Source organism: Phocoena sinus, chromosome 3 (genome assembly GCF_008692025.1).
Source record: "Phocoena sinus isolate mPhoSin1 chromosome 3, mPhoSin1.pri, whole genome shotgun sequence".
NCBI classification, from domain to species: domain Eukaryota; kingdom Metazoa; phylum Chordata; class Mammalia; order Artiodactyla; family Phocoenidae; genus Phocoena; species Phocoena sinus.
Window position 1 is genome coordinate 76,888,642 of NC_045765.1, and position 12,653 is coordinate 76,901,294.

General features: G+C 40.8%; 1 protein-coding gene across 4 annotated transcripts in view; it reads left to right on the plus strand.

Annotated features, from left to right (window-relative positions):
• SEMA6A (semaphorin 6A) overlaps positions 1-12,653 on the plus strand; it is a 129,582-nt gene that overhangs the window by 98,313 nt on the left and 18,616 nt on the right. For 2 of the 4 annotated variants that reach the window (XM_032628783.1, XM_032628786.1), the window contains 3 exons: positions 2,010-2,030; positions 2,167-2,217; positions 7,375-7,530. In XM_032628783.1, the coding sequence (XP_032484674.1) occupies positions 2,010-2,030; positions 2,167-2,217; positions 7,375-7,530 (228 nt within the window). The remainder of the gene's footprint in view (positions 1-2,009; positions 2,031-2,166; positions 2,218-7,374; positions 7,531-12,653) is intronic. The other 2 variants (XM_032628784.1, XM_032628785.1) reach the window with 2 other exon arrangements.

The window sequence follows — 12,653 nt, forward strand, 5'->3', positions numbered from 1 at the left end:
GGGACTATTTTATTTCTCGTGAACATATCGATTAACAAAATTATTTTTTAAATTAGATTTAGGTTTATTACCATTTGCAGTAGAAAAAAATTTCAGAAAGAACCCACTACATACAAGGTGACTCAAAATAACCTTTTTATAAGAACTGACCTACTATACTAATCTCAGAGGTCATTTCAAAAGTTATTACATGCCAACGTTTCAGTTAGAACTTTATATAAAGGATCCTGGTCAAAGGTCTGCCCAGTGGTCCAGTGATCTGATTCATATCAATATTCTCCTGAAAATGCTTTATTAATGCTAATTTAGAGAATAATGCCATACTCTTGGAAAACATTTAGTTTGCCATGTTTTAAATGTTGTATGTGATAAATTTCAAGAAGCCTGGATTCAGAATGGCACCAAAAATAGCTCCTAAGGGAATGAAACTATATTACTTCTGATATTCGATTTGATAATGAAAATCATGGATATAACTCTAAATCTTTGAGCCATGTTCTAGGGAACAGACATAATCAAATAAATAGGGCCACAGAGCCTCATCTCCAAATTCTTGGTCATATATTGTTTGTTCGTTTGTTTGCTTGCAAATATATACCGGAAAAAGCTTCTTGTCTTCACACACCAAATCTGAATTAAGAAATTAGCATAGGGGGCTTCCCTGGTGGCGCAGTGGTTGAGAGTCCGCCTGCCGATTCACGGGACACGGCTTCGTGCCCCGGTCCGGGAAGATCCCACATGCCGCGGAGCGGCTAGGTCCATGAGCCATGGCCACTGAGCCTGCGCGTCCGGAGCCCAAAAGATCTGCTATGTGTCTGTAATGAAACAATTTGATGTTTGATTTGGTGGATCTTGATCATGTTTGTGCCTTATGGCCCCATTTTTAGGGAGTCAGGTTTCGGTTGGTATGTATGTCTGAGTGAACTTAATTAGCTGTTTTTAGTGAGTAATTTTCTCCATATTTTTATGATTCGATGATATAGGCATCTAGAAAAATAGGGGTGTCAATTTGGATTGAATAGGTAAATGTATGAAAAATGTGAAAGTGTTACTGGCTCTCTAGAGCATCCACTACACCAGCAGGCTTACACCACGCCTGGGTCCTCAGGCAGAGTGCAGGGCAGACCCTCAGGCCCCAGGCCAGTGATTTACTCTTCCGTCTCACTGGTCAAGCCTCTGTGTTTTCGTGTGCTCGGTAACTGGATCCCCACTCCTGCTGAGGCACGTAGGGTGCCTGCTCCGGGCAGGAGGTAATGCCTTTCCTAGTGGCTTCTCTGCTCCTGGGCGCCCACCGGAGCATGACCTACTTCTGTCAGACATATCGAGTCACACACAAGCATTCAAAGGATTTAGATATTTGGTACACAATGACTCTTTAACAGGAGTTTTAGGGAAAATGAGGAAACCATAAAGAGCCAGTGTCAGAGGCTGAGTAGCAGGCTGAGTGAACAAGTGACTTGACCCAGACACACAGCGGGGGCACACAAGTGCACACACACACACACACAAATGTATGTTGCCTGTATGTGTGATTTTTATTTTTGTTAATTTCCTAACTAAAACCCCTGCTGAGTTCAGAACATTGTGATACTGGACAGTTGCTCACAGCATGGTTGGGAGGATGAAGTGAGAGAGAATGTAAAGAAAATGTGCTTTGTAAGCGTGGTCCAGATGTGACTCACTTTATCCACATACACATCCCTCTGTATGGAGTAGGGCTTACATATAATCGCAGTTACCATTCCTTCCACTAACTTGCTTTGTCTCTGCCTCTTGGCAACAAAGGCATGACTTTGAGGAAGCTCACTTGGGAAAGAGATAGTATAAGGATATGGAATCGGACCAAATATGAAGCATCTTCTATTACAAGCAGAAAGTAAAAAGCGCTTACTTAGTATTGGGGATCGTATGTTAGCACAGCTCTGTATCAGCTCACTCCCACTTATTACGGAAGTCACACTGAGCAGTGTTAAATGTTAAGTAACTTACTCCTCCCTTCTGTCTTTCAGATTCCTTCGTGGCACTGAATGGTAAGGAAGATATTACTCATAATTTAATAGCAATGGAAATATATTTGAGAAATCCTGTTTCACTAAACCTCTTGAGTATTTTCGAATTTTACGTTTATTTTTAAATTAATTTTTAAATTCTCATTATTTTTTATAGACATTTCAACTCCTCTACCAGATCATGAAATGTCTTACGACACAGTATATGGTCAGTTTATGGGTTGTTATTTTTTTATTCTTCGAGCCATTCATCCTGTGGTAGTTTATAATCTTCATTCCTAAACATCATGGACCAGATTCTTTGCTACTTCAGGGCCCCAATTCACTAAAATTATTCATAGATTTCATGATGCTTCAAAAATTACTCTACATATATGAGACAACTGACATGTGAGAATGAGTCCTACATTTTTAATCCACAGAACATGAAATATGCCAACCTTAGGGAATTTGGTGAATGCATTTAATGAGTTCTTGAGGGAGAAGAAATTGCTTTTGGACATAAGTACATCCAAGATAAAAGAATAGTGCTTATAACTCATAGGCCATAGCTCCTTCACTGATAGTATCATTCCCCAGAATGCTGACTTTCAGAACAATACCCTCTGCAGGAAAATCTATACAGACTGCAGATACTAAGTTCTTATTAGGCAAAACTTTCCAATATAGCCATCGAAACTTAATCACACAAAGAGTATGAATATGTAGACCTATCTTCAGTGAAATGTCTTTAGATGTATACAAGGAAGAGTGACGCAGTGGAAATGATGTGCAAACAGGATTTACCCCATTGTTCCTGGTCTGAAATATACAGACACTATACTAAACAAAGCCATTAAGTCCATAAACAGACTATTCTGAACTCTTTATAAGAAAAGTTAAACTGTAGTTGAAATGTTCCAGTTCCATTTCTCAAAGCCTCCCCAAATGTTTATTAAGGTAAACTATTCATGTGTCTTTTAAAGATAATGAACAGCATATATGTAATGGGAAATTTAAGCTTCTGCATTATGATGGGGACTGCAAGCTTCACTGATACACATTTTATAACTTATGTTTAAGACACGTAACAATAACAGCTCTAGGTCAGTCTTTAAATGTAGAGGTAGGTAATAGAGGAAGGGGACAAAATAAAGAAAAGAAAAAAAGAGGGAAGAAAAGAAAGCAAGGTGGATTCAGGATTCAAAAAATAGTTCAAGATGGCTACAAATACATCTAATAGCTCTGTGGACACTCTCACTCCTGTGTCTAATTAGCGTAAGTAAAAAGCCTCTTTGAAAGTCCTAAAGACTATCTTATAAACTGGGGCTGTGCAGGTAGGGAAAACAATGCCCGGTTTCTCCTGTCGTGAAGTGAGGCAGCACGGCGTAGATGAGCCCACTGAATTCATCCTCCTTTACCATTCTCTCATCTATGATTCAAGCCAGAATGTCAAACACCAACAGCTGGAAGAAACACTTCTCAGGAGGCAAGTGTCATCTAGCTCAGCTTGCCCTTCACAAAGAGAACCCACTTCGCATCTGCACTTCTCCAGTATCATACTTTGCAATCATTTCCTATAATTGAATAATCTTTATCAGATATTGAGAAATTCAGGTCTTGAATCTAACTGAACCAGCATTCATCAATAGTACTACGGCCAATTTTAACTCCCAGGTAATTTCTCATATAGATAGAATAATTAAACCATGGGATGCTCTTTATGAACAAAAATCACTCTTCAATTTATGGATTTCTCTTACTGCCTTTATAAAAGGAAAGGAACTTATTAATTCCTCCATGTTAACACTTTAAAGAACAATGCCCATTCGCTAGGTCAGTGGTTTCTGTGATGAAACTAAAGAAGAGTTGGAATTTTCCTTTCAACTAATGACCCTGTCCATTTCAGGCTCAATCTCTCCCGGGTGTGAAGGGGTTAGATGATTAACTGACCATCAACATGAGGGCTGGTCCAGACAGTACTTACAAAAACAGAGGAGACTTTCTTTTCACAAACTACTGCAAGAGATGCTTATTTTGGAGCTAATAAACCTAGAAGAGATTTAACTCATTCATTTGCAGACATTAGTTTAGTGCTTACTATGTGCCAGGTACGGGATTAGGTGCTATATTTGAACCATCAAAGAAAAAAGCAAATTGCTGTTTTTATGAGCATGGATGTAGACTAGGAAGCCAACCCCAAAGTCCAAAATGCACCCACTGCGTCTAGCTGTGTCCTTTGCATGTTCCCATAAAAAGTTCAGTGGCTGAGTACAGACTCATAGGGCGACCCGCAGAACCAGAACTGCCTAACTCTGAAAAAGGGATCGTTCAGTAAGCCATGCAGACTCTCTGTGTGGCAAAAGCTCTGTGCAACACCGCTTACATATACAAGAACCCTTTTTTAGTGAATTGGACCCTGATTATCTTCCTTCTCTCATCCTCTCTTGTATTGATTTAGTGTCTCTTCTGTGTCTAACTGGGTACAATCATTGTTAATAGGTTAGAGTAGTTTGAAGGATCTCTAACCTCTAGAATTACAAAGACTTGTAGATATAGAGAAACAATATGATGCATATTAAAGTTAACTTTTTAAATCTGTTTCTTTGTATATTATAAGAATAATACACCATAAGCTCCACTGATTATAATATGAATTTTCATACTGGATTAACAACACAAAATTATAGGTTCCAAATTGTTGACATGTCATAATACCATATCCACAAACGATCGCCTATTTTTGTAGCATTATTTTGGTTACAGTCTCTTAGGGAATGCACAAAAACAATATAGCCTGTAGAATCAGACTCTAAGAAGGAATATAAGTGATTTTCTTTTAACAGTTGGAGAGGTAATAATAATACACCTCTTTGATTTCAAACTAAGGATGGCTGCTTAATGGTGCTTTTACATGGCAGTTCTAAAATTCTTGAGAATCAGGCATTGCTTTCTCCGACTGTTTGCTTCACCCATGACACACATTGCCTGTCCTCAAGCATAAGTTTAAAAGATTACAGACCTCATGCTGCTCTATTTTTTTTTTCCATTTGAGTACATCAGATGCATGGTTTCTCTAGATTTACATGTAGAATATGGAGATGTGGTGGGTATTAGACTAACACTTCAGCAATAGGCAGGAGCTGATTTCTCACATTTGTGTGAAACATTTTCCTACCTAACTACCATCTGGTCCACATTAATTTCCTCTCATAGCCATAGCTTTCCATTACCAATGAGTTTTCCATATATTTGCAGCATATGGTCCAGGAAATCTTTCTACAGAGAATGTGTCCCTTAGGCATATATTTCCCCTAGATTACCGTATTAAGAAATGTTCTCCCTAAACCATACTTAATGGCATTACCATAAAATTGCCCCTTGAACACAGTTAAATTGAAAGTGCTCAAAATGCATATCAATTCAGGTAAAAGAAATTCTTGCTACTTGGTGGAGAGGCTTCTTTTTTTCCTTCCCCCCTTTCTGACGCCCTGCAAAGCTATTTCTAATTGTTTGCTTAGGCTGGGTGCTGAAGTCTCTTAGGTTGACCGTATATTGCATGAGAGCATTGTTGAATTCAAGAGTAGAAAATAGGGCTATATTTTAGACCTCAATATAAGCATAAAGGAAGTAAAAGAAAGTCTGTATTGCCGATTCCAGGTTAATAATTTTCCTACCCTTGTTCTCTTACCAGTATTGGGAGATGAGATGTGAAACCCAGAAATATGAAAACAAAAAGTCTAGACGCAAGAATTCTTTACTTTTAAATGAACAGGTTTTTAGCAGTTGGATGCGAACTAGACTATTTGCAACAAAGCAGATATTTGAAGCTGTCTAAGAGCCAAACAAGCTCTTACACAGAAAGGGGCCTCTTAGACGTTACCAAAGCTTTGTGGTAACACTTCAAGTGTGGAGCCTCCACGGAAATCCTATAGCTTAGATAAGCCACTTGGCTCGCTTGCTTTTCCCCGCTTTATTCATAAACACACACACGCACGTGTGTGTATATGTGTGTGTGTATATATAGTATGTAATTTATAGTATTAAAGTCTCCTAGGAATCCAACTTCCAATAATAATTGTAAAAGAGAAGAATGCAGTGCATTCATTATCTTTCTTTCTGGTGGCTAGTAACATGTTTATCACATATGCGGTGATCACAGCCCAAGGCTGGAGCCACTTGTGAATCTGTCCTACTTTCTACCAAAGGCCCCAATTACACATTCACAGTGGTTGCCTTGATGTCTTTTTAAAAATTGTTCAAGAGGCTGCTATAGGTAAGATGCTTTAATAAGCCAAAGACTCTACTTGAAAATCACAGAGAGGTTATTTTTTATTTCCACCAGAGAGAACAGGTAGTGGGGCTTCTTTAAATCATTGTGACAGCTTAGATCAAAGCACCAGATATGATCTGCATTTAACCTTGTGGAATGATGGGGGGGGAAAGCTTAGAAATGTGCTCACAGGAAACATCCAGTTTCTGCCATAACTCCCAACGTAGCCATTCTTCCTCTGGCATTATCCTAGGGTAGGCCACTCTGGATCTCAAAAAGCTATCCCTTTCTAATCTGAATTGGATCAGTCAGTGTGGCCTCAGAAAACCACCTCTCACTAGTATGAGTCATGAAACCATGAAACTAACTTGGCTGGAATAAGACACAAAAGGCACAGCCATAACAACATGGAGCAGTTGAGGCCTCTGTTCCAGGAAGGAGGGGGTGGGAGCAGATCCCTTTAGAAAGCAGTCACTTCCCCCGCAAAGAGGAATGCCTGTGAGGCTGAGTTGCAGCTGAAAACTAGACACATCCTCCATGGGAAAGGCTCAGGGCAGCTGAGTTGTTTGTGACGGGGCAGAGGCTCATCCAGTACCATAAACCTGCCCCATCCGTCACAAATGCTCTCCCCAGAGTGGACACATTCTACCTTAGTGCTGCTGTGAGAATACCAAAGAAGGACTCTGATACTTCTTGAGCGCTTACTATGTGTCAGATACTGTTAGGTACTTTCAACATGATGTCACTTTATCCTTCCAACACTGGGAGGTAAACGACATCATCTCCACTTCGTGCACAGGGAAAACCAACCAAGGCCCAGAGAGCCTAAGTGATTCCCTCAGGCTCATCCAGCAAGCAGCAGAGACGAGATCCGGCCCTTCATCCTCTAACTACAAGGGGTCTTCTGCTGAATCCTACCCACCAGTCTTGTTATTTCTAGGACAATCTCAGGGATCTTCTGCTGAATCCTACCCACCAGTCTTGTTATTTCTAGGACAATCTCCTTTGAGTCTTTTACAGCCAGCGTGGGTGTCCAACCTCCTGGCCTCTGAGCAAAGGGAGAGCGGGTGTCTCCGGTGATGTATTCCCTAACTATATTTGTGATGAAAACAGGGCACTCCAGTTCCCTCCTGCCCAGCACCACCACGTCCAATTCGGCGGCTCAAGAGGGGTATGAGTCTAGGGGAGGAATGCTGGACTGGAATGAGTCACCTGACAGCACAGACTCTTTGGGGGCAGTGTCTTCCCATAATCACCAAGACAAGAAGGGTAAGGCCTTGGAAGTACCTCTTCCTCTGGGGGGAGAGGGAGGGAAAAGTGGGGAGGACTATGGAACTGCTTCCAGCTGAATCATAGCAGCATTTAAGGAACGAACCTCCAACACACTATGATTGAAAGCGTCTCAGAAAAGGCTGCAACCCGATCCTCTATGCTAGGCTTGATCCACAATGATTCCCTGACCAAGGAGAAACCACACAAAACAAATAACACATCCTCTAAGCTTCCTCCACCCAAGAGAGGCGTGGCTTGGCCCAAAGCAGATACTGGCTGCTAAGATCCCTTTCCACTCCTCTTAGCTCGTTCAGTGATTTCTGGATCCTCTCTTCCCCCATAATGGGATGGAATGTGGTGCGGGCTTTGGCAAGTACACGTAATCAAAGTAAAAGCCCGTTTAATCAGTGAATGGAGAAATAGCAGAGTTGAGTCTTTTCTGGCTGGTAGCATCCCTCACTCCCGCATGGTGCTGAATTTGAATAGAGCTGAGGTCCTGAGACGCACTTCATTGCCCTTAGAGGATAACAGCTCAAACAAAAATATGTTATTTAATCAAGCAGAATTGCTATGCATTTAAAATGGAAAGGAAGCTGCACTAAATGAAAGGGACTCTACTGTGAACTGTCCTAAATTCTCCCTGGCTTTCTTTGCTCAACTAGAGACAGGAAATGTCATCTCTTTTCTCGCCATTTGCTGCTTCTGGTAACACATCCTACTTTAGTTGCAGCTGCAACCAAAGAGGCCTTTACTTGTCCAAAAAAGTCTTGTAAATCAGAGACTGAAAAGCTCAGTTATGTCGCGAGCTGTTTCCCCCCATTCAGCCTTGTTTACTTCTATATGTTTTCAAGAGTTTCATCCAAGCAGGGATTCGAGTCTCAAGGGCAGACCAGCCACAGTGACCCTTGGAAGACAGTCTCTATCGTGTCTTCCCCCAGGATTTTCTGTATACATATTTCCATCTTTACTTTTAGAGAATGTTTGCTAGGCAGACTCACACACTAAATTTTCACCTTTTTTTTTTTTGGCGGCTCATCTCCTGAGAACGTCGTACCTTCTGCTGCTACAGGCCAAGCCCAAAATGGGAAGATGTAGTCCTTTTAACTTTTTTATTTTTTTTTTTAGTCTTTACTGAATTTGTTACAATATTGCTTCTGTTTTAGTTTTTTGGCCGCAAGGCATGTGGGATCTTAGCTCCCCTACCAGGGATCAAACCCGCCCCCCCTGCGTCCGAAGGTGAAGTCTTATCCACTGGACGGCCAGGGAAGTCCCTTAACTCGTTCTTTAATATATCCCCTTAATCGATTTTATTATTCTTCTATAACTTCTCACTGTTAATATGTCCTGCCCCAATCTTTTTTTTTTTAAGTGGCTTTTGTCTCAGCAGCCTCTAAATTGGTGGGATCCCTGCTCTTAACCATCACAAGAAAGCACCAGGCCAATTCGTAATGGGGCAGAACTATCACAGCAGGCCACCAGCCCTAGCATGTGCCATTATTTGTTCTGTGTGGCTCCCGACCGCAGATGTGTTAGTCTTGGCCGAGTTCTCAAGAACAGACAACACAGTAAAAATCACTTTGTATTTGCCCACTGCAACTTTCTGAAAAACCAAACAGCCTTTCCAGTAAAGCATTAAATATGTCAACCAAATATCTAGCTGTTGGTTACAGTCATTTCCTCTTCGCTTCACTGAGACGGATGGTGTGAATTTTCTCCAATCGTTACCTCTCCCGAGGGAGGGAGGTTATCAAAGAGTCCAATTAACACTTTGACAGATCATTTTAAAATTCGGCATTGTTCATTCTCTTGGGTCTTATCATGAATATTGACAAAGCTGGAAGCAGTCTACAAATTGTCAAACAATGGTGGCAGAGGTGATTGCATGGGTGTTTAACATGATCACTGTTCTCGTGCTATTAACTCCTTGCCTTGCCCTGTCAAATTTGAGCTTCATTTTTGACAACTGATTATGTGTGTATTTGATAGGGCAATGACAATGAGTTGTTATGCAGAAACTTTAAAAATAAAGAAGTAATGTAGCTTGATGTTCCTTTTGTCATGATTTTTTATGATTTTAATTTCCATTTTGCTCTGAAGTGTTTTTCTGTTTAATGTTCATGATTTACTTTGAACTTTTGTTTTGCCAAGCACTGTGTGGTATGACTTGGTGATGGCGTTACTTCTCCGTTGGAAAAGTCTTGTTTCTTTTCTGACTCATGATTACGTCCTTTAACTTGACCCAATCTGTGATCCCCTCGCTTCTTTCCATTCCCTGACGTGGGTGCCTTAATGATGTCACATCCGGGCGTGCAGCACCTCCTGGGATGCCAGAGTTTAATGGGGTTCCTGCGGGCCTCTGGTGGGTGCTCTTTTCACTGGGCCAATTGTCTTATGGGAATGTGACATTTGTGTGCCCCAGCTTTAGGAGCTAAATATACTCTGGAACTGTTTGTAAAATACCGCACATTTCCCCACTAAGCAGAAAACGTGTCTGCTGACCAGCTAGCTGAGGAGTCAAGTGTCCCATGCCCTTTTCATTTTGGCTGCTGAAAAAAGACCAGTGAGCAAACGAGCCCAGAGCTCTGCTCTGCAGAAATGTTGAGCACCACTGGGTTGATCCCACTCCGGGTCCCAGCTCATCCTCCAAACAGTTCTGCATTTCCAGAGTATGTTTGCTTGCCTTTTTCTTTCTTTTCCTTGCTGTGTCTTTCGTCTTGATTTAATCCTGTGCGTCCCTCACGTTCTGTCAAAGCACTGTTCCTCACCTTGCAATCTAACCCCCTTCTGCTACCATTGTTCTTAGCCTCCCCCTTTCAAAATAATAGACCCAAGCCCTCTGCCCCTCTGCGGAACGTTCCAAGGCTCTTTCCTTCTACACTGGGGGTAGCATTCCGATGCTGTACGTAGATATATACAGCCATACTAACAAAGCGTGAGAAGAGAGCTACAAAGCATACACAAGTATTATCGCAGAAAATGAAGTAATTTTCTCGCTCAGTAACTGGCCTTGTCCTTCATTACCCTACTCGCCTTGTCTAATATCTCTTGTCCTTGCTGCTTTTCTTTAAAATTGCCTGGTATCTTTCACAAGCCCTAGATTCATTAGTAAAAACACAGCCAACTGCCCTGTTTTATCTCTGGCTCCCTAGATGTCTGGAGCCTCTAGAGCCAGCCCTTTAATCACCAAGTTGATAAATTAGAAGCAGCCCTGGCTACTTCTTTCTTGGTTTTGCCACATTTAAAAATATATATTATTTATTCATCCTATAACTATCGAGGTGGTAATGAGTAGTTACAAAGGGGCTCTAATTACATATGAATAAGAAAGAAAATCCAGTTTATTTTTAGATCTGGCTTGTCTCCCCTCATCCCCTTCCCACAGCAAAAGAAATAAGAGCTTTCCTTTCTAGGTTAAGCAATACTGGGAATTAATAGCCACTCTTGTGTCTCTTGTTTCTGACCAAAGGCAATAATCCTCCAAAACCCGATTTCCAAGAAGACTGCAAGATAGGTGAGGAAATTAGCCAGGGACAGATCTGCCAAGAGAGCTGTGTAGCATAAATGTCTAATGTAATCATGGACCACTGCCACAAAGACACAAGAATAAATCAGATTAGAAGAAAATCCCCTACTTCAGAGTTTATTTTCTAGAGTTCTTGTGAGCTCTCAAAAAACTGATGAAATAGTCAATATATACAAAAATGTTCCCATTTGATTGGAAATGCCAGAGCTTATATATATGCTTATATATTTTGGGAAATCTTTAAAACAAGATATTATCACATTATTATATTTAGTCAAGAAGATGTCATTACAGACAAGGAAAAGATGTAGAAACAGAATTTAAATTAGAGATCAAATGAATAATTTAACCTAAAATGTACAGCAAATGCTGAATATATTTTAATCAAGGTACAAGCTATTTTGTAAGCAATTTTTAGTTTGGGAAATAACATTCCGGTAAGATTCAGAAGATCTATGAAGAGTGATGAGTATACTGGCCACACTGCATAACAATCCTGAATGGAACTGTATAAATCACAGAGTTCATCAACAATCCTCTTTACAGTCAATTATTTATTCCTCAAAGGCATCACAGCCTCCAAGTAGGACACGTCACATCTTACATGAGATGAGTTGGATGGCTCAGAGACACCACAGCCTTCAAGAATACTGAATCATGTGGTGGAAAGTTAACACCCCTTTCATTTCTCTTTCCGTCTTCTTGGTTATGTCAAGGCAAAAGCCTCAGCTTGGTGCTTTAACAACTCCAGAAACTTGCTACTACCCTTCTGAGAAGAAAGAACAGGCTTTAGATTGGGGGCTTTGCCATGCAGCTGGAGCTAGCTGGAACAAACACTGTTTTGCTTTCAGTTAATTTTATTTTTAGGGTTACCTTCTATTTATGAAAAGTGACACTTTTTTCCATTTATGACAATTATATAAAGTTTCCACTGGAAACTCACCTTAAAGGTAATTTAAATAAAATATTAAGTAACTACTAATTCAGGAAGTATAGGGATACAGAGGTATAAAAAGTAAATAACATGGTAAGTGAGGCTCATTGATTTCACTAGGACTGTAGCATTGGTAGCTGGTGAGTAAAGTGTGGGTAACTCTGGCCTGGAGCAATTTAAAAAGTCCAGTGATGATTAACCTAGACCAAAACTGTGCTTCTGGCATTTGGAAGAACGAGACTGAATAATGGCCCTACCTTCTAGCTGGGCTCTGAGCTCTGCAGTTATATGACCTGGTGTTCTTCTGATTTCTCTTCCAACTACTGAGCTTTGTGATTAGGGATGAGAAGTTTGGTCAAGTAGGAATTGAGAGTAAAATGGATTTAGACTAAAAAGAGATTAGTCATTCTAGGCTTGTGAAGCGTCTGGCGAGATGATTCTCCAGACCAGCAGTGAGCATCCAAGTGTAGACAGCAGCTCATTATTTCCCAAATTGTGGCCCGGGGAAAGTTTACCTCCAGCACTTCTGCTTCCCGCCTACTTTTCTGAGATCTGTAAGGACTCTTGGGCTACAGCATGTTCCCCTGACTTGGCAGTAGCCTACACTTGACCCTTCTTTCCCTTTTCTCTCTTTCAAACTTTACCTATTTTGAGTCCCAAACC